We start from the raw sequence: 26,277 nt of genomic DNA on the forward strand, positions 1-26,277 counted from the left end.
GGGGTCTTCTTCTCCTGGCCCCGTCCCCCAGCTGGCGGCATCGGGCATGGGCAGGACCACGGGGCTGTGTGGCAGTCTGGACGGAGCCCTGAGCCGGGAGTTGGGATGGCCTGGCCGCCTTGCCTGGTGACCCTGCTCTCCAGCACGGCTGACCCTGGGGCCTCAGCCTGTCCTCTCCGAGGCGGCCCCTGCCGACAGCCGGGTCAGGTGCAGGCAGTGGGGGGCCCCTCCCTCTACCCCAGGAGGGTGGCAACAGCTGGGGGAGCCTGGGCTGGGAGTCCAAGTGTGGGTAGCCCCGATGGGGGCCGGGCCTGGGGCTCAGCATTCCTGTGGCCCGGCATTCCACGCCCCCTCCCGCACTGCCTGAAAACTTCGCCTGTGTCTCAGCCCCCAAACCACAGCAACAATAACACCAGCCCACGCCCGCACACCTGCTGCTCCCCACACGGCCTCTTCCCCTCCGCCCGCCTCTCCGCAGGGACTGTGACTGCTCCTCCACCCCAGGGCCCAGCGCCTGGCCTGCGGGGAGAGGTGGGCGGTGCTGGTTGGGAAGGGGGTCCCGGGGGCCAGCCCCTGCTGTGCACCAGGCCCTCGGTGGGCCTCACTGGTTTCCTTCTGGGGCTGTGACGGGGTGAGGCAACCGAGCTCAGATGCAGACGCCTGTGCGGTCCTCGGGTTGGGGGGGGGGTGTCTCTCACAGGCTCCTCCTCGGATCAGGAGATGGAGGCTGGGGCTGCCACCCCTGCCCCTGGCCCCTTGCAGCCTTCCTGCTGGGCAGGCCCTTGTGTCCATGGGGGCTGCCCTCCTCCAGGTCCAGCCCCAGCCCCTCCCAGGACACAGGCCCCAGGGAGAGCCGTCTCCCCGCCCCCCACTCCCACCTGTGCTCCCGGCTCCATCCCCACGTGGCTGTCGGGCCCTAATTGCTGGGCTCCCTCTGCCGGGCCTCTGGCCTCTGCACAGCTGGGGACTCTCTCGGCCTGCGGGCGGGGCCCAGGCATGCCCGCCCCGCCGCCCTGCCCTGCCGCATTCCTGCATTCCTCTCCCAGGTTGGCTGCTGCCCCCCACGGGGCGGGGCGGCCAGGGCGCAGGGGCCCAAGGGCTGCAGCTGCTGGATGGGGAGCCTGGATCCCGCCCAGCTGTGCCCCGGGACTCCCAGCTGTGTCTGCCCCCCTCCACCCCCTGCATAGCCCTGGCCTCAAACCTGGCAAACAGGAGTCAGTGACAGGCTCCCTCGGGGTCTGCTGGGGCCGCTTGCAGGGGCTCTGGTGCTCTGACAGTGAGGGAGGGGCACGGCTTCCGGAGGTGGGACCCTCTGACCTCCAGGGTCGCCCTGTCCCCTGCGGGTCACAGCTCTCAGGGGAGCCTGGGCAGGGCCCATGGTGATCGTGGTGTCGGGTCCAGCCCCGTTTGGGGCACAGCTCTTAGGGGAGACAAGTGCCACCTCTGTGTCCTGGAAGGTCTCCCGGTCGGCCGTTGGGGCGGGGGGCGGAGCGGGGCGGGCTGTGCGGGCCAGGGTCTCAGCCCAGCTTCACCCCAAACCGCCAGGCTGAGCTGGACAGAGGCAGCCCTGGGACTGCCTGGCTGCCCCGGGCCTAGTGTCCTGGCTGAGGAGGCCAGGAGCCGTGTGGCCTGATGGCTGGGGGTCGGGTGCGGGGGGTCCAGGGCCCGTGCCTGGTCTGCTTGGTGCATCAGGAGGATGAAGCCAGAAGGGGCGGTGCTCAGCAATGGCCGCACTGCACCTGCGCCCCGTCCCACCTGGGAATGTCCGGGTCCCACCGTGGGGACCCACGCCCTCCGAGGCCCCGGGAGCCTGCGCTGAGGCCGCGGGAAGGAGCCGGGCCTGTGCTCGTGGCCCCGTGTCTGCATGGGCGGCTCTGTGGCCGTGCAGCTCTCCCTCCTGCTGGGATTTGTAGAAAAGGAGACGAAGTAGGTGAGAGCTGGTTTTCATCTGCATGAGTGCTCAGCCCCCTCCTCGTCGCGGGAGGATAATGAGGCTCAGGGCCGTTCCCTCCCGTGGCCACGATGGTCCCCGGCAGCTCTTGTCTGAGCTCAGGGACCTCAGAAGGTCACACCGTCCCTGCAGCTTGTCCAGGGTCCTCTCGGATGGGTCTGGGGACACTCTTCCCATGTGGCTGCTGGGCAGGGCCTGGCTGCTGGCTCCCACTCAGCGCAGGGAGAGGGGATGCCCCGGGTGGGGTGGGGGGGACCAGGTCTGCAGAGGCCACACCAGGCCCCCCGCGCTCACACACAGGCCGCTGGGGATTGGGTCCGAGTGGCGTAAGAGTGATCGTTGGGTCCAGTCCGTTCTCTCCCCGACGGTGCCACGGTTGTGGCCTCCAGACCTAATGAAAACTTGCTGTCTTTGTTTATTTTTAAATACCTTTTTATTGATGTCAGAGAGGGAGGGAGAAAGAGAGAGGGGGAAACATCCATGATGAGAGAGAATCATTGATCTGCTGCCTCCTGCACGCCCCACACTGGGGACCAAGTCTGCAACCCGGGCCTGTGCCCTGACCGGGAATCGAACCGTGACCTCCTGGTTCATAGGTCAATGCTCAAGCACTGAGCACCCGGCCGTGCAGGCCTAGGCTGTTTCATTTCAAAGTACCTCCCGCGAACCAGTCATTCGTCACAAAGATGTAACTTTCCGGCGGGGAAGCCCGTCTCGCCGAGTGACCAGGAGCACAGCGTGGGTTGCGGGACGAGCTGAGGCCGAGAAGCATGTGCCAGCATTCGTGGACACATGGGTCACACACACCTCCGTGGTGTTTCTGCTAAAGGAACATAATTTGAATCTCAGCACGAGTGTGGTTGGCAGAATAATGCCACCGCCCCAAAGGGGTGTCCCCTCAACTCCTGGAACCTGTGAGCATGTTACCTTACACGGCAAAAGGGACTTTGCAGATGTGATTACGGCACAGACCTTGATGGGGATTATCCCGATGGGCTCAGTCTAAGCACATGAATCCTGAAAACTGGAAAAGTTTCCCTGGCTGGGTCCCCCTCTTTGCGCCCCTCCCCCCCCAGCCCCATCCTCCATCCCTGCTGCTGGCTTTGAAGTTGCAAGAAGGGGGCCATGAGCCAGGGAACACCGCAGCCCCTAGAAGCCCTGAAGGGACCACAGTTTACAACTGGCAAGAAAACGCTGCCCGAAGGGACCAAGGTCTGCCAGCATGACGATGGATGGGTGTTGGCGAAGCTGCTAAGTTTGCAGTGATTTGTTAGGACAGAATGAAGAACAAGTCTCGGGGGGAGACATCTGGCAAACCCAGACCGAGGGACACCACGTTGGTTATCACGCACATGGAATGCATAAGAGCAGACAAACTGCTAATTAGGAACATGGGCAAGTGTGAACACGCACGTCACCAAATAGGACTGCCCCGCCACATGGCTCAGTGGTTGAGCGTCCACCTATGAACCAGGGGGGCGCGGTTGGATTCCCGGTCAGGGCACAGGCCTAGGTTGCAGGCTCCATCCCCAGTGCGGGGTGTGCAGGAGGCGGTGGATCCATGACTCTCTCATCATGGATGCTTCTATCTCCCTCCCTCTCCCTTCCTCTCTGAAATCAATTAAAAACATTTAAACCAACAAAAATCAGCAGCTAATCCGTCCAGAAAGCAGCGCGTGCACGAAGGACCAAGAGTGAAGGCCCTGCCCGCGAGCCCAGAGGACACCAAGCACACCCCGACTGCTGCCCTAGCTGTAATCGCTCAGTTGAACGCTTGGAACCCGGCTTTTCCCCGGGAGGCGCGGCGCGGCCATTTTCCTCTTGCCCTCCGCTTTCCTTCCCGACCGGGGCTCTCCGTGCGAGTCCCCAGTGCCCCAGCCGCTGCCGGGCGGGGTTCAGCAGCCGGACTCCGCAGGAGGCCAGCGTGACTCCTGCAAAGGTGCTCAGCTCGGAGGCCGCCTGGCCACGCCTCCAGACCCGCCCCCGTGACAGTGCCTGACCCTCATTGGCTCCTAATTCCCTAGCCCCGCCCTTGAAGGCCCCGCCCCGCCGAGCCCGCTATTCCTTGCAGGCCCCGCCCATTCCTGCTCTTCTTGGGCTCGCTCCGTGTCGTCACTTCCGGGAGGCGTAGTCGGCGGAAGGCGGAAGTGTGCGCCCGCGGGCAGCCCCGAAGCCGGGCTGAGCTGTGCCGAGTTGGCAGCTGGCGGCTCTTCCGGGTTTGGCGCGGGGGCGCGGAGGCGGCCGGCGGCAGTGAGTGAGCCAGAGACGCTGCCATGGGGCGGCCGCGGGGCCTGGCGGCGTCTGCAGGCTGACGGCCCCGCCGCTTTCCCGCGAGGCCGCCTCCTCCAGGCAGCCGCCCGCGCCTGTCAGGGCCTCGCGCCCCGCGGTGGTCCCGGCGCCGCACACCCGGGCTCCCGGGCCCCAGAGCCCGCGCTATGACCGCGGCCGCCGCCTCCAACTGGGGGCTGATCATGAACATAGTGAACAGCATCGTGGGGGTCAGCGTCCTCACCATGCCCTTCTGCTTCAAGCAGGTGAGTCGGCGGGCGGGGGCCTGCGGGCGGGACCCCGGGATTCGCCCCGCGGGGAGCTCGCGGTCTAGGCGTCGGCGGCGAGGTCCGCGCACTCAGTAGCTCCGGCCCTAGCGCAAGGTGTAGCCGAGCAAAGTGATCGTCCAGAACGGACCGTGACCGAGGGGTCACCCGCGCTGCTTTTGTTGCTATTTTTCAAAACTCCGAGCCTCCTGCACTTGCATCCAGAAGCGGGCACGTCCAGCCCCGAGGCCGTGGGACGAGGCGGGGCGCCGGCTGCAGGTGGTTACAGAGTTCGCCAGGTTGAACACGTCAGCTCACCAGCGGCAGATAAAAAATCTGAAATATTAAAACATCAGGATCATGCCAATAGGAAACACCCCATGAGGGCAAGCCACCACTCCTGATCTGTGGCTCCATTGAGCTGCTGCTGAAATCATCCCCAATAAACGGGCCGAGGGGGGTCGCTGCCCCCTGCCCACTGGAGACAGCCTGGGGTGGGGTGGGGCGTCCTACGTGATACCGACACATAGGTAGAAAACTTAAATAAGATGGGCCTCTGGGAGGTGAAACGGCCCCAGCTGTTTAATTTTAGAGTAACAGACACGTTGCATTTTTCATACTTAGTGTCCCTGTAGATGAAAAGAGAAGTTTTAATCTGGCGATTTTGGATCCCCCGCCTCCAGCTCTCCAGCCTGTCTGGGCGAGAGCCCGGCTGATGAGGCTGGCGGGCATGTTGGCAGGAGCTGGTGGTGTGCAGGCCAGGCAGTCGTGGGAGGCCCTGCTGGCGGCTCCTCGCACCCCCGGGGCAACATCTGTATCTGGGTATTGCATCCCTGGTGGCTGGCCAGCCTGGGTGTTTCTGGGAGGACTACGTGTCCCAGGGTGCATTGCGACTTGCCTGGCACAGAACTGCATCCTGGGTGGTGTAGTTGGCTGGCGGGGATGTGCAGGTCTCGTGCTGCCAGCCTTTATGCCACCGTGGCTGCCCACGGACTTGCGTGTGGGCCGTGGGGGGGCACAAGGCCCCTGGCAGAGCATTTCCACACAGTGAGGCTGGCTTGCTCAGCAAGAGCCCAAAGCTCAATGGTGGAGGTTACCTGGGCGCCATGGACCGACCGGTCACCTGTCCCAAGGGCCTGGTCGAGTTAATAGCGTCTCCTCCCAGGGGAGCCCCTGGCTGGAGCATAGTGGGAGGCAAGTGGGCAGTTTGGGGGGGGAGGTGTAATTTTAGTGTGTGATAGCCATGTCATTTTTTAAAAGTTTATTTCTTGGTTTGGTTGATTTTAGGAATTTTGGTACTTTTTAAAAAATTAACATTTTATTGAGATACTAGAGAATTTGTGCACCGGTGGGGTCCCTCAGCCTGGCCTGTGGGGATTGAGCTGAAACTGACTCTCCGACATCCCCCAAGGGGTCCTGGAATGCGAGAGGGTGCAGGCCAGGCTGAGGGACCCCACCAGTGCATGAATGGGCCTCTAGTATCCGTATATGATCTTTGGTTAATCTCTTCCCACCCTCCTCCCTCCACACTTTCCTCTGAGATTCATCAGTCTGTTCCGTTTCCATGCCTGTGCATTGAGCATCTGCCCCCTGGTGGTCAGTGCGCATCATAGCTACCGGTTGAATGGTCGAATGGTTGCTTAGGCTTTTATATATATATAGATACTGTGCAAACAAAATAGTGCACAATTTTAGATGCAGTCTTTTTTTAAAAAAAATACATTTTTATTGATTTCAGAGAGGAAGGGAAAAGGAAAAAGAGAAACATCAATGATGAGAGTCATTGATCAGCTGCCTCCTGCACGCCCCCTACTAGGAGTCAAGCCCACAACCCGGGCATGTGCCCTTGATTGGAATTGAACCCGGGACGCCTCAGTCTTCAGGCCAACGCTCTATCCACTGAGCCAAAACGGCCAGGGCTTAGATGCACAGTCTTGATGAATTTTCACAAATTGAACAAGCACATGTCCCTGGCTCGGAAGTTAGGGAGCACGGTCTTGCCAGCACCCCTCCCTCCAACCACTGCCTCCCTGTGAAGGGTCCTCCCCCCACACCCCGCCCCCTGCTGGCCCCAGAGGTCAGGGTCGCCTGTTTCGGAGTCCATGGAAGTAGAGTCGTGTCCCGTGTTGGTTTTGCCGTCTGGCTAGCATCCCACTGTATGGATGTACCAGCGTCTGTTTATCCCTTGGCCTCTGCTGGGCACCCCTGGCGTTTCCCGTCGGGAGCTCCGTGCTCACACACAGAGCCCCGGACTGTCTGCGTTCACGGGGCGTCTACCTCCCAGTAAAGGGCCGGAGCGTCGTTACGTGTGTGCGCTCAGCTCGGGGGACACCAGGAGGACACGCGGCTTCTTCCCCGGTCTTTGGGTCTCACATGACCCTGCTGTAAACATGGGCACGCGGGTGTCTGCGGGAACACGTGTTTCCATTCCTCCCGGGTCAGTCCTAGGGGCGCAGATGCTGGGTCAGATGGTCGGTGTCTAACTCACAAGAAAGGCGTGACTGTCACCTCTGGTCTCTTCCTTCCGGGGTGTGTGCCGCGCAGCGGCTGGTCCAGGAGGCTGGAAGGGGCCCACAGTGGGGTGTGTGGAGGACTGAGAGACGCGTGGGGCGTGCATTCAGACTCGGGGGCTGGGAGGGGGTGGCCCCTGCTGCTCTTTCAGGATCACAAACAGAACTGATGTCCCTGGACACAGGGTGTGGCGCCCACACCAGGGACCGGCCCTTTCAGTGCTGGCCGGGCCGGGAACGGAGCAGGCCCTGCGCCCACAGGCACGACTGGGCCGCCCGCCGAGGGGCTTCCGGGCGCGGAGACCGGTGTGCAGCGTGCACGGCGAGGCCTGCGGCAGATCCCTTTCGTCAGCGTCTCTCTCCCCTCTAGTGCGGCATCGTCCTGGGGGCCCTGCTCCTGGCATTCTGCGCCTGGATGACGCACCAGTCCTGCATGTTCCTGGTGAAAGCCGCCAGCCTGAGCAAGCGGAGGACCTACGCGGGCCTGGGTGAGGCGCAGCGCTGGGGATCGGCCTGCAACCCGGGCATGTGCCCTGACCGGGAATCGAACCCAGGACCCCTCAGTCTGCAGGCCGGCGCTCTAGCCACGGGGCCAAACTGGCCAGGGCCTTTCCACTTGATTGTTAAAGCGTGCCTTCAACGGCAATTATTTCTTAATTGATTGCAGTTTAAAAAAAACTGTTATTATAGTCACATGCTTCGGAGTTGAGGTGCCATGAAAGGGTATGGTTTTCCTGTCTCCCCTCTAAGCACCAAGTTCAGGCAGAGCGCAGCCCCCCCCCTCTGCGGACTTGCTCACTGCCGGCCCCTGGTCCAGAGGGTCCTCGGAGCTCCCGACAGCGCCCGCTCCTGCCCCTCCACCAGTGCCCGGTACATGCTCCCCGCGGGCCTGTCCCGGGCCACGGCCTCTCTGCTCCCGGATGCTGTCGCTGCAGTTTCCTTTCCTTGTTCTTCCCTCCCTCCCTGGGTCCAGCTGCACTTCTGCTTCCTTCCCGTTTGGGATGTTGGCTGGTAGTTCGGCTCGGGGACCGAGTTGAGGCTCTGCGTCCTGTGCCTGGGAAACCCAGGAGGGAGCTGGCCCTGTGTGTGCCTGGGAACCTCCTGGCCTCCGGATGAAAGCCCTAGGTCCCCCCCACCCCCTCCTCTCGGCCCAGTGTGACCGGGATGCTGGGCCCTCCCAGGCCGCCCTGGCCCTCGGCTCCCAGCTGTCTCTATGCCCGGGCCAGCCTCTGCTTTCCTTCCCGTCTGTGCGCTGAGCACGGGCACCGGATGCTGGTTTGTTTGGGCTTCAGGCCTGAAGGCCCTTCCTCTTCCTTTCTGATGAGGCTGGAGCTGTCAGCCTCGCTGTTGGGGTCACTGAGTTAGTGAACTTCACTGGCTCCCCGTGACCCGCGGGGAGACCTAGTCTAGCCTGGGATGAACTTGCTCCGGGCAGCCCACCCTGGCCCTGTGTGTGTGTGTGACCCTCTTCTCGCCCTGAGGACCTCTGGGCGGCGGGTTCCTGTGGCCAGTGCCCAGGAAGTGCCTGGCTGTGCCTGAAAGAGGCAGGTGACCCTGGATGGGGCAGGCCGTGCGCTTTGACGGCTGCCTGATGGTTCTTAGAAAGCCCCAGAAGGCCGGCCGGTGTGGCGAGACGTGAAGCCTGAGGAGGGCACGGTTGCCTGCGGGCTCCTGCCTGGGAGCCACAGCCCAGTGCCCGCAGGAGCGAGAAGGTGGGACCCGCCAGCGGCCTCCCGTTATGTCTTGGGTGCCGAGCAGGAGGGCTCCTGCGGTGTCCCTGCCCGTGGTGCTGGCTCAGGCGTGGCCCCAGCTCAGAAATGGAGGAGCCAGACAGGGAACCCCAAGCCCGGAGCCGGCCCTGTGGTCTGAGCTGTGAAAACTGGGTGTGCTGGTCTGGGGGGACCGGCCCACGGCACCTCCCACTCTGCCCGCAGCGTCCACTCCAGGCAGGCCTCCCTCCTGCCGGCCGGGGGCGGTCACCGTGCAGGGCTGCTCATTCTTTTTTGAATGAAAAGCCAACCTGCTTCGCTTCCCTGGCTTTGTTCTTGTTTTACATGGTTTCCGTGTGTCGATCACAGAGCTGCCAAAAGTGTGGGACCAACATAGAAACGTGTCCCCTGTATACACGCCCGGGAAAGGCCTGGCCAGCGGGCACGGTCCCATTGCCTTTCCCGCCTGCTACCTGGAGTGTCGTTTCCAACCTGCCCCTCAGGCTGCGGGGCTGAGCGCGCTTCTCTCTCTCCTGCAGCGTTTCACGCCTACGGGAAGGCCGGGAAGATGCTGGTGGAGACCAGGTAGGCGCCCCTTGGGGGCTGCTCCGACCTCCCTCCCCGCTGCTGGCGCTCAGGCCGGGCGGCCGGGGACTCAGACTGTGTTTCTGAGCTGCGACTGGCTGAGGAGTTGGAGGTTCAGCTTATCGTACCTGAGAGTGGGCCGCGTCAGGTTGAAGGCCTTATTTACGAAGGGAAATTTAAAAATGGAAAACGGGACAGAGTGCAGGGCCGCTCCCGGCTGGGCCACACCTCGGCTGTTCCCGGTGCTGTGGTCCGGGCCTGAGCGCGGCTGCACCGAGTGGCAGTAGTTGGAAATGTCCTGTTTTCTCCTTTTGGAGCACAACCGTCTGAGACGGAAACGCTGCTGGGGGGTCGCACTTTCAGGCTCGCAGCCGGGACAGCCGTGCCGAGAGCCGCTGGGTCCCTGCTCGCCCGGCTGCGGGCGTTTCTGTGGCCCTGAGCCTCAGCGCCCGCGAGAGCCGATGCCCGCAGAGAGTAGCCGGCGCTGGCGCCTATGTGTCTAGGGAACAGCTGGCTGCACAGATGGGCCAGGGCCCGCACCTGCGAAACCGCATCCTCCACGCAGCCCGGCCTTCGGGTGGTGGATCGGCCCGTGGCTGGGGCGGCCTTGCGGGCAGCAGACCCCGAGACTGCCTGAGAACCAGCCCCCCTCTTGCAGCATGATCGGGCTGATGCTGGGGACCTGCATCGCTTTCTACGTCGTCATCGGCGACCTGGGCTCCACCTTCTTTGCCCGGCTGTTCGGGTTCCAGGTAGGGCCTCTCCCCCAGGAGTCCGGTCCCCGGTCCCTGACCTGCGGGAATGGGAGGGCGCAGGTCCTGGCGCCCGGGCGGACGGGCAGCACGGGGCTTCCCCGGTGGCGCCTGCCCAGCATCGTGCTCTCCCGCAGGTGACCGGCTCCTTCCGCGCGCTGCTGCTCTTCGCGGTGTCGCTGTGCATCGTGCTGCCGCTGAGCCTGCAGCGCAACATGCTGGCCTCCATCCAGTCCTTCAGCGCCATGGCGCTCCTCTTCTACGCCGCCTTCATGTTCGTGGTGAGTGCCTGGCGCCGCTGCCTCCGCGTGATGGGAAGGGAGCTGGGAGCTGGGAGGGGAGGAGAGGGTTAACCCCGTGGCCCAGTGGGTCCTGGGAGGGGAGGGTGAGGCTATCAGCTGCGGAGGTTTCAGGTGGGTGTGGCCAGGGGCCCAGTACCGGCCACAGGGATGGGTTCCGAGTGGGCATTTCTGGTGATTGGATGGCAGAACCCCTGTGCATTGGGAACGCAGGGCATCCGGTTCTTGCCCATCCACCGGCAAGGTCAGAGTCAGGGTCAGGGTGGCTTTCTGGGGAGCAGGACCCGGAGGTCTCTGTGGCCAGTGTCCTTAGAGGGCTGAGCCCCGGTGCACGTTCTCCGTGGGCCTTAGCCATGAGCGCCCGCTCGTGATGGCACCCACTGCTCCCCCCGGGGCCGGGGAGGGCCTGCCCCATCTGGGGCATCCTGCCTCTGAGGCCGTGGAGGGGGCACGTGGGAGCCTCACGCCTCACTGCTCACTGCCGGGCTCAGGCCCTGCAGCGGGTGCTCCCCGGCCTCGGGGCCCCAGGCTGGCACAGGCGCCCACGGGACTGACTCGGAGCGGGACTGACTCGTCCCCGCGCCTCTCTCTCCTGCTCCTGCAGATCCTGCTGTCCTCGCTCAAGCACGGCCTCTTCGGCGGGCAGTGGCTGCGGCGGGTCAGCTACGTGCGCTGGGAGGGCGTCTTCCGCTGCATCCCCATCTTTGGCATGTCCTTTGCCTGCCAGTCGTAAGTGCCGGCTGCCCAGGCCCGGCTGCGTCCTGTGTGTCGGGTGGGGGGTCGGTGCCGGGCGAGGGCCTCCTCCGTTTCTTTAAGGGCCTGGCTCAGGCTCTGCGCCCAGTCCTGGTCCGTGGTGACCTTTGCCCTCCGCCTGAGGGAGTGGCTGCATTGTTCTGCGTCTCGAACGTGAGGAAGCTGGCTTGTCCTCATGCTGCCAGCACGGCTGGTGAGAGCACCGGTTTGCCAAGTCCCCGAGGAGAGCTGGCGGTGGGGACGCGGAGCCGCCAGCCCGCCTGATCCGCAGTTCCCAGCATTTGCCAGAAGTTAGCTGTTTGCGTGAGAATATTTAAAAGGAAGTTGCACAAACACTGCCTGCAGGCTGCTCTGGGGCGCTCTGCTGTCAGAGGCCTGTGGGCTTGTGTGCACGCGCGCGTGTGTGTGTGTGTGTGTGTGCACGTGCATGTGTGTGAGCACGTGTATGTGTGTATGCATCTGTGTGCACGTGCATGTGTGTGAGCACGTGTATGTATGTATGCATGTGTGTGCGTGTGCATGTGCGTGCACGTGTGGGCATGTGTATGTGTGTATGCATGTGTGTGCGCGTGCATGTGCGTGCACGTGTGGGCATGTGTGCGTGTTGGCGCCAGCGCGTGCCCTCCCTGGCGCGGAGCTCTGAGTGCAGACCAGGCTGTTCCCGAACCCCAGCAGCACTGCCTTCGCCAGCGATGGTGAGAGCCAGTCACCCACTCAGAGGCGTGAATGCGGCGCGGACGGGAAAAGGCCGTCGGCGCGCAACGCTGGCAGAGCGCCCCCCATCGCTCTCGTGGGCGCGGCTGTGCCCATCGAAAACCTGTGTGACACGCGCTCCTGTGTGCTCACACCCACGCGAGAGCCGGCCCGCCTCCCGCCTCTCCCGGCAGCTGTTCCCACAGCACCCACCCCCCTCCTGCTGCTCAGCCCTCATGGAGACGTGAGGCTCAAGCTGGTGCCTGGCTACCTGTTCTCCCTCTCGTCTCTGTTCGCTTTCTTTTTAGTTTTGTTAATCCTCACCCGGGATGTGTTTTCCGTTGATTTTTTTTTTAGAAAGAGTGAAAAGGGAGTGGGACAGAGAGAGAAAAGCATCGATGTGAGAGAGACATGGATTGGCTGCCTCCTGCACGTGCCCCGACGGAGCTGGGGATGGAGCCTGCACCCCGGCTCGTGCCCTGACCAGGCATTGAACCGTGACCTCCTGGTCAGAGGTTGATGCTCAACCACTGAGCCCTGCGTTCTCTCACTTTTAAAGGAGCTGGCGTTTGGCTCCACTGACTGCTGTGCTTGTCCACTTATTGCCAGTGACATTCTGTCCTGACGCGTGTGTGAGCCCCACGGGGACCACAGCAGCCAGGACTGGAGCCGCCGGCCCTCAGCACCGCATCCCTCTTGCTTTCTAGTCCGGACGCCCCCAGCGCAGCTCCTCCTCCGGGGCAGCCCCCAGACCTTCTCCTTGCCCCCCTCCGACTCTCGCAGGAGAGCCAGGTGGACGCGCCCTCCCCACCCAGCGGCACTGCAGGCCGGCCCGGGACAGACACCGCTCCCGCCTCCCGCCCGAGGCTCCGAGTGCGGCCGAGGCGTGGAGATGGCGGCGACCAGGCGGCTGGTGTTTGTTTAACTTCCCAGTCTCTTGACAGCAGCGCTCTGACCCGCTTCCTGCTTCCCCTGTAAACACGCGGCCCTGCCCGGGTCTCCCGCTCCCGGCCTCCCGCTCCCAGGCACAGGCGGCCGGCCTTTCACTGGGGCACTTAGCCTGTCCCCGAGTGAGTGCGGTGCCCTGAGCACGTGCCCAGGCCCCTCCCTGGGCTGCAGCCTCTCGGCTCCGAGTTCCCTGGTGGCGAGTGGTGGGAGGGGCGGAGCTGGAGACGGCTGGGACCCGGGACCTGCGTGTGGAGCTGCCTGTCTCCCCGCAGCCAGGTCCTGCCCACCTACGACAGCCTGGACGAGCCCTCGGTGAAGACCATGAGCTCCATCTTCGCCTCCTCCCTCAACGTGGTCACCGCCTTCTACGTCATGGTAGGGTCTGCACGCCCACCCTTGCCCGTGTCCCAGGAGGGACGCCCCTCCCTCCAGCTCCTCCAGGCCCCTGGCAGGGACGGCTCTGGACCCCGTGTAGGTCCCAGAGCCCAGTGGCCGCGGGCAGACCTGCTCCTCAGCTCCACCCGGCCACCCTGAGAGCCGCCTCCCGGCAGCCCTGGTGCTCCCGCCCCAGGGGCGTGGATGGCGCTGCAGGGCTCGCTGTCCCCACAGAAGGGGGGTGTGGCCAGTAGGAGCGGCACCCCAGTCAGTGACCAGCCCCCGCGATGCCCTGTGGTTCCGTTACATCGCAGAGGGTTGTAAACGCGCTGAGCTCTGGCTTGTTGCCCTGAACTTCGTGGTTTCGGCATTCTTGTCGTGTTTACAAATGGTCCGTGCAGGCGCCGCCCACCGAGCCTCTCCACCGAGCGTCTCCGCCTGGGGCCATGCCTTACCCCACGGTGCCTGGCTGGGTTTCCAACCCCGTGAAGATCTGCCTCTGCGCGCAGGGGCGTGGGCCCTGGCTCCTGCCTTCCACCAAGAGCTCCCTTTCCTTGGCACCCGCTGTCCTCAGGCCAAAGCGCGAGGGGCACACATGCTGGGGTTTGCCCCTGTTCAGGGGGCCTTCCGCCCACGCGGCTGGCGGGTGGGACTCGCTGCGAGGCGCCCACGGCCCTCGGGGAGGCGGCCAGCTCCCTCTCTGTCCCCGCAGGTGGGCTTCTTCGGCTACGTGAGCTTCGCCGAGGCCATCGCGGGCAACGTGCTGATGCACTTCCCCTCCAACCTGGTGACCCAGATGGTCCGCGCCGGCTTCATGATGTCGGTGGCCGTGGGCTTCCCCATGATGATCCTGCCCTGCAGACAGGCCCTGAGCACGCTGCTGTTCGAGCAGCAGGTGAGCCGCCTCCAGCCGCTGGCAACGGCCGCCCACCTGCGTCGTCCCGGCGGCGCTAGCTGGCTACTCTCCCGGCTGAACCCGAGGAGCTTCCCTTAGCGTGAGACGTTTCAGTGGGGACTTAAGACCAACTCTGGGGAAAAGAGACAGCGCCACAACCAACAGGGACGGACGCACGTGGAGTCGGGCCGTCCCGCCTGTCGCCCGCACTCCAGCTCCGCTGCGCCCCGAGCAGCAGTGGGGGGCGGGCTTGGTCCGCGCACCCGGGGGAGGGCCGGGCGGGCACTGGGTCCGTCGCGGCCTCCGCACGCTTGGGGACTGAGCACGGTAACAGTTGGACAAAAGACGCCTGAGCCGTCACCGTCGGACCCTGTGCTCACACACGAGGAGACCGCGGCACGGGGTGCAGGGGCGCCGGGGTGGGTGACGCCGCCTCCTTCCTTCCTGCGAGTGGCGCTGCTGCCGGGCGCGAGGGGCGGTCCTGAGCTGAGCTGCAGGGTGTCACGGAGCCGCCTCTGTGTCTTCTTCCCGTGCAGCGGGGCCTGTCCCGCCGCCGCGGCTGCCCTGAAGGGAAGCCAGGCCTTGCCACTGGCCTTTCAAGCCGCAGCTGTAGCTCTGGCGTCCACGCCTGGCCGTGGCTGCCCGTGCCTCCGGGCCGGGCTGCGGTTCACGTCACAGCTGCTCGGCCGCAGCGGTGGGGCCCCGTGCCGGCAGGCCCCCAGGGTGCGGTGGGAAAACCGCACCCCAAACCTTTTCCTGTGTTTCCTCCCTCGCAGCAAAAAGATGGGACCTTCGCCGCCGGAGGCTACATGCCGCCCCTACGGTTCAAGGCGCTCACCCTCTCTGTCGTGTTTGGGACCATGGTTGGTGGGATCATGATCCCCAACGGTAAGTGGAGGGCCGCTCTGGCCCCCCCTCCACCCACACAATCCTGTCCTGTCCTCATCCTGCCGTTACCCACGGGCACTCAGTGGCCACCGCGTCTCAGGGTCTTCTGCCCCATGTCGGGGTCCCCCACTTGTGTCTCGAAAGCAGCTCCTCCCTGTCGCCCCGATTCAGGTGGTGCCTCCCCAGGGGGAGGGAGGCCCTGAGCGGGGCCTCTGCGTCAGGCGCCTGCCCCCTGCGGACGGGCAAGGGAGTGTCACCAGAACACGAGGGACGGAGTGTGTTAGGGAGGAAACGGGGTGCAGAGCAGGGAGCCCGCCTGAGACGTGACCGTGGGCAGAGCGGCCACACTGCCCGCATGCCCGAGTGGCCTGTGAGCACCAAGGGCGAGGCCTGGTGAGGCCCCCATGCCAGGCTGTCGGGGGCGCCGTGCGGGCTGGAAGCTCCCGTCCCGTCCCTCCAGGAGCCCGTCTTCACCCCGTCCCGTCCCGTCCCTCTGTCTCCAGTGGAGACGATCCTGGGCCTCACGGGCGCCACCATGGGGAGCCTCATCTGCTTCATCTGCCCAGCGCTCATCTACAGGAAGGTGCACAGGAACTCGCTCTTCTCCCAGGTCAGTGCCCTGAGCCGCCGCAGGCGGGGAGGAGGGGCTCTGTGGCCTGGGTGCCAGGGTGGGGGCACCCCGAGCACGGCAGGTGTGGGGGGCACACTGAGGCTCAGCCCTTGGTCGTTGGCAGCGACTCTGTGGCCAGCGAGGTCCCGGGTGCTCCTTGCTGAGTGTCTGCACCTGCTGCACGCGGGTTGGGTCGGGCTGCGCTGGGACGTTCAGGGCTTCCCTGTTCGTGCTGACTTCCCCCCTTGTTTATCCTCCTGGGGGAGGAACGGCTTCTCCCAGTCCTGCCTCTTCTCTGCAGCTGCATTGAGGGCCGTACAGGAAGGTGTCATATCTTGTTAAAGGGACCCTTTTGCTCCGGGTGCCTTTCTGTGGAAACGCTTCTCGTGGGGGCGGGGCCTTGCCCGGACCGTGTAGCGGCCGCTCGGCTTGGTCTTCCTGGCACAGCGTGCCTTTCTCCGCCTGTTCCTTTCGGACTGTCTCTCCCTATCAGGTGCGCCTCTTAGAACAGCGGACGGTTGGCTTTGTCTTGCTGTGTTCTGTCCGGTCTGTTAGTGGCGGGTTTCGACTGCTCACAGTGGACGTCACCACGGATTTGGGGGCATCAAAGCTTCCGTCTTACTCTTTGCTTTTCATTTGTCCCATCTGTTCTTACTTGTTTTTTTCTCTTTGCTGTCTTCTGGGTAAATCAAGCATTTTAAGTATTTGTGTTTTTTTAATCCTCACCTGAGGATATTTTTCCATTGATTTTTTAGAGCGAGTGGAAGGGAGGGGGAGAGACAGAGACAGAGAGAAACATCGATGTGAGAGAGACACATCGATTGATTGCCTCCCACATGTACCCCAACCTGGGGCCGGGGATGAGCCTGCAACCAAGGTACGTGCCCTTGACCGGAGTTAAACCCGGGACCCTTCAGTCCACGGGCTGATGCTCTACCCCCTGAACCACACTGGCCAGGGCCCCAGTGTCTCCCTTACTCGCCTGCTGGCTGGTGTGGCCGCTCTCCGTCTACGAGGCTGTTTGATGGGAAGCCGGCCCATTAGAGTTGATGGCAGGTGAGCTGTTTACTCCTCCCGGATGAGGCCGGGCCCCGGGCAGTCCTGACTCCATGTTCCTGCCTCTGGCCTTGGGTGCTGCTGTTGTGTGTTTGAGTTTTACATAGACTGTAAGCTCCTCCAGACGTCATGGTTCCAGGTCGTCAATATTTACTCGCGATCCTTGCGGTTTCGTGGTTTCCCATCCTCGGGCCTGCCTCCCGGGCCTGGCGGTGTGTGGACGTGGCCCTAAGAACCGCGGGGCTGGGGGGGGTCTCTCCCACGCGGACAGGAGGCGCTGCGGGTGCTTTGGTGCCGTTGGGGTGGAGGTGGAGTCAATGTCTGTAAACCCTCCCTGACCCGCGTGGCCTCGCAGGCTCCTGTCCGAGTGCGCCCGCGGCGGCTGTGACTCGGGCCGGGCCTGGCCTGCTGGTGGTTTGTAGGCCGGGAGGCCCTGCCTTTCCAGTGTTACCTCCTCTCGGGTCCATCCCTGGCCCGTGGGGCGAGCCTCTTCCTCCTGACGCGGAGGGACAGTGTCTAGGGTTTGCCGGTTGAGCCTGACGCCATTGAGCCTGACGCCAGCTTCCGGCTCTGACCTCCCTATGCCAGTCAGAGCGGAGCCGGAGGCCCCTGCTGGAGGGGGCGGGGCTCCACCGGGGGCGGGGCTCCACCGGGGGCGGGGCTCCACCGGGGGCGGGGCTCCACCGGGGGCGGGGCTCCACCGGGGGCGGGGCCTGGTTCCCAGCCTTAGCGCAGGAGGAACACCCGTTTCTGTGAAACGCACTGGGAAATGTGGCCGCAGCTTCGTGCGCAGACCACGGTCCCGGCGGCCAGCGGGCGTCTGCGTGCAGCCCCCTCTCTCCTCGGCTCCCCCGGGCGCCCCTGTTCCAACCGCTCTCGCTCCAGGCCTCTTCTCCTCCAGGTGGTGCTCTGGGTCGGCCTGGGCATCCTGGTGGTCAGCACTCTCACCACCTTGTCCGTGAGCGAGGAGGCCCCTGTGGACGTGGACCTGGCGAAGGAGGCCCCGGGCGGTCGGCTTGCGGAGGCTGAGGGTGCGGTGAAGGCGGAGGCGGCCCAGCTCCCAGGTACGCGTCCCTCGGGTCCACCACGGGCCCAGCCCCCAGCCCTCCAGCCCCGGGGAGGTGCCCCTGCGGACACCGTGGCGCCGTGAGAATGTGGGTGCCCGTCCCGGGCTGGCTGGTCTGCCAGCTGCTTCGCCCTGTTGGGTGCTGGAGTGGGCAGCAGCCCTGTGTGCAGGGGCAGGTGGCAGGTGGGACAGCAGGGCTGTGACCTCCAGGCTCCACTAGGGCTCACAGGTGATGGTTCGTGGGTGTCGCTCACGTTTGCTGGTTCTGAGGCTGTAAGTCTCAGCCAGGTTTCACGGTCAGCCAGTGGCGGGAGCCCCCGTGCTGGTGTCCTGGTCCCCAGCTGTCCTGGTCATCCTGCCTGCTGGTGGGGCGATGGCCTCACGCCTCCCTCCGAGAAGGCCACCTTGCAGGCCCGGCACCGTGGGGGTGCAGGAGGGCGGTTCTGACCTTCAAGGCCTCCTGCCCGCCCTGATTGACAGATGAGAAGGTGGCTCGGACTTGTTGCTGCCTCTGTTGGGGACCTGCCTGGGCTTGGAAAGGCCCCTGCGGGTGGGCTCTGGGCCCCGACGGGTGGCGAGCGCCCTTCCGCCAGAGGATCCCCTCGGTGGGTTTCCTGCAGAGACGACCTGGGGATGAGGCTCACGGCAGAAACAGCCGTGTGCAGGAGCTGCGAGGCGCCCGTGGCCGCTGCATGGAGTCAGTGGTTTGAGGAGGGAGGGGTGTCAGGCCCACCCTGTGGCACCCTCGGAGTCCCTTGCCCCGGGGCGTGTCTCCCTGACTGCTGGGGCCGCCCCGGTAGACCTGGCCTTGGGCACTGGTTCCTGAGCTGTGCGCGTGCCCCGGCGGGTTTCTGGGCGCGAGTCAGCAGGGCGGCTGCGAGCAGCTGCGTCCGGTCGGGGCGGGCGCTGCCTCACCTGGAGCCAGTGCCACATCTGGTTCCCATTTACTCCTCGAGGCCGTAGCGAAACACATGGCCCTCGAACCACATGCCGGTGTTGAGCGAGTTCTCCGTTTTCTCGCCCGTCCTCCCCGTAATTGATGGGCGCCTCCCCCGAGCCAGCGGGCCAGTGGGGCTGCGCCGTGGGGGGGCTGTGCCCCGCTCACTGGTCCTGACGTCTCGGAGGCAAGACGGTCCCCACTTCCTTGAGAGCCCTCGCTGGCCCTGAGGTGGCGAGAGGGGCCTGCCCTTGGCATCAGTGACCTGCACCGGGCCCAGCGCTGGGGGAGCACGGCCGCCCATGGGTGGGAAGGGGTGGGGTGGGGGGGAGGGGCCCAGCCTGAGAGGCTCCTGAGGCCCCACCCATTTGGAAAGGGCTCACTGGGCCCTTCACTTGATGTTGGGAGCACCTGGGGGCTGCAGGCAGGCACAGGCTTTGCAATACGGTGTGCCCCTCTCTTTGCCCAGTGCCTGCACCCGAACGTAGTGTTGGGAGCAGCCTTGGCCCACAGCACTGTACACCTCGTCCCCTTCCTGCAGCGGGGGGTGGGGTGGGGTGGGAGACAGGCCTGCTCCCCTCCAGAACTACACTGCTCGCCGGGAAGCGTCTGTGGCACCAGCCACTGGCCTGCTGTCTCGGGAACTCCGGCCTGGAGCCCCTCAGGGGGTGAGTGCGTCCCTGTCGCCACTCCTCAGTGTGCCGGAGGCCGCTGGCCCCCCGGTTGCCCCAGGCAGGTTGGACCCCACGGCCTGGCCCAGCGAGGCGTCAGCTCGGAATTTCAGAGGACCGGCTGCCCTGGCCAGTGGTTGCTGGCGAGCCTTGTTTGGTACTTGGAAGTCATGACTTTGAGGATAGTGACCTGGGCAGTGACCTTGAGGCGCTGATGTTTTCGAGGCCGGGTTTTGTGCCAGAGCAGGGCACCCCCTGCTGGCTGCTCTTGAGCCCTGCGGGCTGCCAGCCTTGCAGGAGCAAGTGGGGCAGAGCCCCTCCCTGCAGCCCTGTCCAGACCGTTGTCCCTGTTTCCCGGAGCAGCCGCCAGCCCCCCAGGGGCACTTCCTGTCTCTTAGTCGGAGCCAGGCCCAGGGAGCCAGGCCCGGCGGAGCGCGGGCTGTTCAGCTCCTTGTCTGAATTGTATGTCAGTTTTCCGTGGCCACGGGCGCTGCTGGCACGGTCCCCAGCGAGGAGCCGGTTCTGCGTTCAAGACAGTGACCGTGGCCAAGGACAGCGTGGAGCGTGGAGTCCAGGCCCGTGGAGGTCGCTGCAGGCTCCTGGGCCATCCACGCTGCCTGTCACCGCCGCCGGGCAGGCCGCGGAGCTGCCTCCGTCCCGAAGGGCCGGCTTTGTTCCCTCTGAGGAGCCACCGCCCAGTGGCGACGCGGCCGTGACCGAGTGGAGGCTGCTCCTGGGGGCTGGTTCCCCCGTTTCCTGACTTGCCGTCGCTGGGTGACCCCGATTTACGGGCTTCTCGTGGGCACGTGGGCGTCTGCAGGGGGCCATCACGTGGCGGCCTAGGACGCTGCACCTGCGGGTGACGCCCCGTGCTCCTGCGAACCAGCACTGGCTGAACCCAGGGAGGCAGGACCGTCTGAGCAGGGTGCTCCCCGGCAGCTCCGCCCGGGCCTCGGACCTTGGGTTTCCCTTCCAGAGGGAGCTGAGGCGGCTGCTGGCTCGGGGTGAAATGTCCCTGAACCCCCCCCCCCCACGACTGCCTGACACATAGGAAGTGTTTGTTCATTTGAAATGGAGATGGTTTCCCAATAGGCTCCCTCTGGCCCAGCTCTGTGGGACCCTGGGTGACGGGGGCCCTGGGTGACGGGGAGCGTGGGTGACGGGGACCCTGGGTGACGGGGAGCGTGGGTGACGGGGACCCTGGGTGACGGGGAGCGTGGGTGACGGGGACCCTGGGTGATGGGGAGCGTGGGTGACAGGGAGCGTGGGTGACGGGGACCCTGGGTGACGGGGAGCGTGGGTGACGGGGAGCGTGGGTGACAGGGACCCTGGGTGACGGGGAGCGTGGGTGACAGGGACCCTGGGTGACGGGGACCCTGGGTGACGGGGAGCGTGGGTGGGGTGCGGAGAGTGGGGGCGGCTGCAGGACACGCTGTGGGCCTTGCTCGTCTTCCTCTCTGCCTTGCACCGTCAGTAGTCAGAGCCGGCAGGGCTACAAGTCACCTCCCCAGGGCAGAAGCCCCCCTTGTTCTGTGACAGCCCAGCCCCAGCCCCTCAGACGGCGGGTCCGTGCTGCCACCTGGTGGTCACGGCCAGCGCTCCGTGGAGTCAGGTGTGAACTTCACTCTGACTGTTTTTGTTCTGGAGACACATGGAAAGTGACAGTTCTCCGTGCTGCTTCCGGGCCAATGATGGGGCAGGAGCACACGGCTGCTCAGGCCGCCACTGGGCTGGGACCTGTGGCTCCACCCAGGGAAGCCCGCTGGCTCCGGCCGCTCAGCCAGCCACTCTGTGCCCGCAGGCCAGGACCCGGCTGTGGCCGTGGCCGCGGACACCCGGGACAAGCCGAAGCCGCCGCGGGGGGAGAAGGACGAGCTGGAGCAGGCCCAGATCAAGGGCCCCGTGGACATGCCCCCGAGGGCGGGCGCCAAGGAGAAGCAGGAGGAGGCGCAGCTGGACCGGCCCGGGCAAGGTGGGCCTGGCGGGCAGGCGGGCTCAGGCTGCCGGGGGAGGGACTCCCAGGGCCTCGGGTCTTCCCCTCAGCCCCTCCCTCCTCTGGGTCAGATGCCTGCTCTGCCCGCCCAGAGCAGCTGGTTGGCCACTACCCGTCTGTCATTTTCTGGAAACAGCCTCAGTCCCCACAGCAGCCAGCGCTGAGGCGGCCTCGCTGGCCTGGCCTGCCCTGGGCACCAGCCCTCCTCCGGGGCCCTCCTCCCCCTCCACACCCTCCCCCTCCTCCTCCAACATGCCCTCCGTGTCTTCCCAGGCGTGGCGGTGCCCATGGGGGAGGCCCATCGCCACGAGCCCCCTGTCCCGCATGACAAGGTGGTGGTGGACGAAGGTCAAGACCCAGAAGGAGCGGCGGAGAAGGAACATGTGTCCCAGCACGTGGACGACGAGGCTCCTGGGGGCAAGGGCCAGGTGGCACCACCTCTGCCGGATTCAGGAAGAGAGCAAGGGGCACAGGCCCCGGTCGTGGAGCCCGAGGGGGATCTTCCTAAAGGTCCCCAGAAGGTTCCAGAAGGAAATGGTCCGCGGGCTGTGGAGCCCGTGAAGGAGGACCAGGAGCTGGTGGTCGGGGATCTGCACCCAGGGCCCCAGGCAGTGCCCCCCGAGGGGCAGGACGCCCTGGGGGCAGGGGCCGCGGACAGAGCAGACGGCGTCCCTGAGCCGGACCACGCCGCAGGTAAGCCGGAGAGCCAGCCCGGGGGGAGCGGGCCTGCCTGGAAGGGCCCAGCCTGGCCTGTCGGGTTTCCCTCCTCGTGAGGCAGGTGTGCGGGGAGCCTGTGGCTTGGCAGCCGCTGCAACAGTCACACGTGTTCGCCAGGCCACCAGCGTCAGGCCCGGCTGCTCCTGTGTCCTGTGCACGGTGCGCGAGCGCTTGGCGGGTGCCAGCTGCCAGGTTGTCCCGCACCAGCTCAGAGCAGCCTGACGGCTCTCACCTGTTAGTCGGCCAGGTTAGCGCCGGCTCGCAGCCAGGGCCGGGAAGTGGGTAAATGTGTGTTAGGACTTCCCGTAAACTGCTGACGGGAGGGAGGGGCGGAGTGCAGGTCCTTTTAGGAACCATCTGCCACCTTCGGCCCCTCCTCCACCTTCGGTGTCCCCCTTCCGAGTGGCCGGCAAGCGTGTGTCACTGTGTGTGCAGGTGGGAAGCCGGCCCCCAGGGCCGGGCAGCCGGCGGAGCCTCGAGGGCAGAGGAGCTCGGAGGGCCAGCCTGGGGAGCACGCGGAGGGCCCGGCCGGGGACCCCGCCGGCAGCAAGCTGGAGGGTAAGGGCCTGACTTGCTCACCACACCCTCGCGGGCCCAGGGGACACCTGCCTCTTCCGCGCAGACCCCGAGCGGCGGGAGAGGCCAGGGCTGTCTGGGGGCTTTGCAGGTGCCGGGCCTCAGTGCTTCCCAGTGTCCTGCCGACCGAAGGCTGAGCCAGCCGCCCGCCCTGCTCTCTCTCTGCCACCGCCACTGCCCTGGGACCCTGGTCCCCTTCCTCCCCTTACAAAGCCGCCGCCTGTCGTGTGGCTCTCCGGGACCCCTGCCGTGACCCTCAGAGCAGGTGTGCTCATGGGTCTACACACGTGGCCTGGCAGCCAGCAGGTGTGGCATCGGGCCCAGGGCCTGGCTCCCTGGGGTGACCTTCCCGGCCCCGCGTTGCTTGGCCTCTGGGTTCAGTCTCCCTGCGTCCTGGTGCCTGAGCACCCACCTCGCTGTGGTTCTCTGACTTTCCCTCCGAGGAGAGACTTCTCACGCTCCTCTCTGCCTCTCTCTATGCCTCCAACGGGATGCGCAGCTGAGATCAAAAAGCTAGTAGCAGGTACGGACGCAGGGGCGTGTCCCAGTGAAGGCGCGAGGGTCAGGGGTCCTAGCACAGGGCTGCGCGGGCACACGGTCCCGTGACGGCCCGGCATGGAGCATGTGGGCAGAGCCCGGAAGGTGCACATACAACCAGCCTCCAGCCCCAGTTGGGGTCCCCGACGCCCCAACTTACCCCCTTCTCGTACAGATGCCCTGAGGTGGCTCCGCAGTCCTTAGAGGCCCTGCCTCAGGGGGAGGGGTGGTGTCACCTGTGCCGTGTGCATGGCCTGTGTTCATACGTTCTGCATGTGTGTGAGCCTCGGCAGCTCCCACCCGTCTGCAGGTGGTCCCCGTGGGCTCCGGCTGGGGCACAGCATGCCACCTCCCTCTGCTTCATGTCTGTCCTGTGCGGCCCCTCCCAGCGTGGGTGCAGGGCTGGTCCTCTGGGAGCCAGTGGGGCAGTGGGGCCGGCACCTCCAGAACCCGCCTGGGACCCCATGGGGCCAGCCTTGTACCACCAAGCAGCACACGGTCATGAGCCACGGGTGCTGAGTGACAGGTGGCCCGTGGCCACGGTGGCTGGTTGGTCCGTGTGCTTCCCTCACCCAAGGGGAGTGCGGGTCCAGACCTCGTCCACGGCTGTGGCTTGGCCTAGGCAGGTGTCCCGGTGCCCAGGGTATCTGGGTGGGCCCCTGCTGAGGGTCTGTCCTCCCAACCTCCCTTCTTCCCGTGGCCCCGTCCTCCCCGTGGGCAGCCTTAGCCTGTTCCCTCAGGACACTGCCTGCACATCCTGCGCCCCCTCCAGCGGGAGACCCCTGCAGTCCCTGGGGGAAGGCCGACCCCCCACTGCCAGGCGGGCATGGCTGGGCTGTTGGCCCTTCCTTCGTGTGAGCGTGCCCACCGGCACCTCTGCCCAGTCACACGTCTGCACGCCGCTCAGGAAGCAGCTCGCCGTGTTGGAGCGCGGAGGGAGGCGCTCCCTTCCCCGTGGAGGCTCCAGTTGCAGGTGCCCAGCCTCGTGCCTCCCCTGGGCACACCTGGCGGCGCCTGCAGCCTGTGCTGGGGACTCTGTGTGCGGCCTGTCCCCCGAAAGCAGGCAGTTCTGTTTGTTTTCAAAACCCTCACCTGGAGGAGCTGTCCTGCAGGCGCCGCCATCTTTCCCAAAGTTTCCAGCTTAACCACAGCCCAGGGGACACGGTGCTGCCTGGCCGGGGCCCCATGGGCGAGTTGGGGTGCCTGGTCTCTGCCAGGGTGTCCGACCCCCAGGCCGTGCCCGGGAACAGCCCTGGCAGCCCCTCTGCCTCCTAGACCAGCAGGGGGCGGCACACCCGAGGGCATCCTGGGAGGGTCCTGCCGCGCCTGGCATCCTGGCCTTGGCGGCACAGGCTCGGACGGTGTTTCCCCAGATGCCGGCCGCGTGGAGCGGCTGGACCACGAGGTCCTGCTGCAGGTGATCAGGGAGCAGCAGGAGCAGCAGAAGCGCCTCCTGGACCAGCAGGAGAAGCTGCTGGCCGTGATCGAGGAGCAGCACAAGGAGATGCACCAGCAGCGGCCGGACGGCGAGGATGGCAAGTGCGGGGGGGGAGGGGACGGGGGGGGGCAGGGGGGCTGAAGGAAGGCTGCTGGGGAGAGGCTGCGTCTTCTGCTTCGTGGGGCACGTGTCTGTGGCGAGTTCTGTTCCTTTCAATCCTGGCATCAGTGGCTTCTGCTCATTTCTTGGCTAAACGGATCCCTTCGCTTACAGTGGACGCACCGGCCGAGCCTGGGGTGGCCGCACCCAGGAGTAAGGAGCAGGAGGCCCATGACGGGGAGACGGTGGTGCACGCCCCCCTGCAGCCTTTGGAACCTGAGCTCAGGGCTCCCGGGCAGCCCCCCGCTCCGCCCCAGGGACACAGCCAGCGTTCCCTGCAGGAGCCCAAGGGGGCTGCAGGCAGAGCCCCCGCCAGTCCTCCAGGCGGTGTGGACACAAAGCCGAGGGAAGACCAGCCGGACGCCGAGCCCCATGCGGCAGGTGTGCAGGACGGGGCTCCAGAGCCCGATCTCGCTGGGGCCCCCAGGAGCCCAGAGAAGCCTGACGCTGGGGACGCCCCTGGACAGGGTCCGGACCTTCTTGGTGGAGGCTCTCAGGAGAGGAACAAATCCCATAAGGAGGCAGCAGCCGCTGGTGCCCATGTTCCGGAAGCGGCAGGTGCCCGGGGAGCCAGGGCAGGGGCTGGGGACCCTCCAGTGCAGCCCCAGCAAGTGCGCCAAGACCGGAGACCCGCAGGCCTGCCCAGCCGGTCGGAAGGAGCAGCCCCCGTGGCCCAGGCTGCGTTACAGCAGCCGGAACACCGAGCTGTCTCCGCCAGGGCCCCGGGAGGGCACCCAGAGGCAAAAAAGGAGGCCCTGGGCGGGGACCATGTGCCTGCCCCCAGGCAAGACGCCGCTGCCCAGGAGCCCGAGCAGAAGCCAGACCCTGAGTTCGGGCCCCAACAGGCCGTGCCCGGGGCTCAGAAGCTGGACAATGTCAAACCTAACCGGGACCTGAAAGTTCAGGTCGGCGCCGACCTCAGGAGGAGACGGCGGGACGTGGCTCCTGTAGACGACGAGGGACCGGTCCCCAACGAGGGGGTCATCATGAGCTTCGACTCCCTGCACGCTGTGCAGGTCAGCGACCTCCACAGCGCCCTGGACGCCCAGCTGCGCCAGGCCGCGGGGGGCGCCCTGCGGGTGGGCCACAGCCGCCAGCTCAGAGAGCTGCCCGGGGCCCCGGAGGAGGCCTGAGGCTCGCAGTGGCTGCCCTGCTCCCGGTCTGTTGGCCTCTCCAGCCAGGGCCAGTTCGGGAGGCCATGCTTGAGGGCGGTCTGAAGGCTCCACCCGACCTGCGTCCTCTCCCGGAGTGGCCTCTGCCATCACAACGCAGTCTGAGCTTGTCAGGTGACCGAGCTCCCTGTGGCCACCCCTCCGTGTTCTGAGACGGGGCCCGTGCAGCTGTGGGTCTGAGTGAGGGCTGGTGCCGTCCGGTGCTGACCCATCCCAGGCACGGCTGCTGGACCAGCCCTCGCCGCAGATCGCGACTCAGAATTTTGTCTCATGTCCTGAGTCGTAGAAAATCTTAATGAACGTTCTGCCTTGACCACGAGCGCTGCTGCCGGCGGCTCCGTCCTCGGGCCGGAGAGCAGCCGAGTGTACCTCGCCCACCACGTGGCTCTGCTCCCGCGCTCCTTGTTCCCCAAGTAGCCGTGGGCTTTAAATAAAACCATTCCAGTCTGGTTG

General features: G+C 65.7%; 1 protein-coding gene across 3 annotated transcripts; it reads left to right on the top strand.

Annotated features, from left to right (window-relative positions):
- Positions 1–4,068: 4,068 nt before the first annotated feature.
- SLC38A10 (solute carrier family 38 member 10) lies at positions 4,069–26,273 on the top strand. Of its 3 annotated transcripts, XM_036342182.1 has the most exons (17): positions 4,069–4,485; positions 7,366–7,483; positions 9,244–9,289; positions 9,948–10,041; positions 10,179–10,322; positions 10,945–11,069; positions 13,007–13,109; positions 13,822–14,004; positions 14,781–14,892; positions 15,396–15,502; positions 17,460–17,622; positions 21,034–21,204; positions 21,499–21,918; positions 22,378–22,500; positions 23,018–23,041; positions 24,429–24,590; positions 24,767–26,273. In XM_036342182.1, the coding sequence occupies exons 1-17, from the start codon at positions 4,387–4,389 to the stop codon at positions 25,783–25,785; spliced, it is 3,213 nt and encodes a 1,070-aa protein (XP_036198075.1). In that variant the 5' UTR covers positions 4,069–4,386; the 3' UTR covers positions 25,786–26,273. The 3 variants fall into 3 exon arrangements, with proteins under 3 accessions (XP_036198075.1, XP_036198077.1, XP_036198076.1); XM_036342183.1 differs by lacking the exon at positions 23,018–23,041 and having other exon boundaries at positions 4,070–4,485; XM_036342184.1 differs by lacking the exons at positions 22,378–22,500; positions 23,018–23,041.
- Positions 26,274–26,277: the final 4 nt, after the last annotated feature.

Source organism: Myotis myotis, unplaced genomic scaffold (assembly GCF_014108235.1).
Source record: "Myotis myotis isolate mMyoMyo1 unplaced genomic scaffold, mMyoMyo1.p scaffold_m19_p_17, whole genome shotgun sequence".
Classification (NCBI taxonomy): domain Eukaryota; kingdom Metazoa; phylum Chordata; class Mammalia; order Chiroptera; family Vespertilionidae; genus Myotis; species Myotis myotis.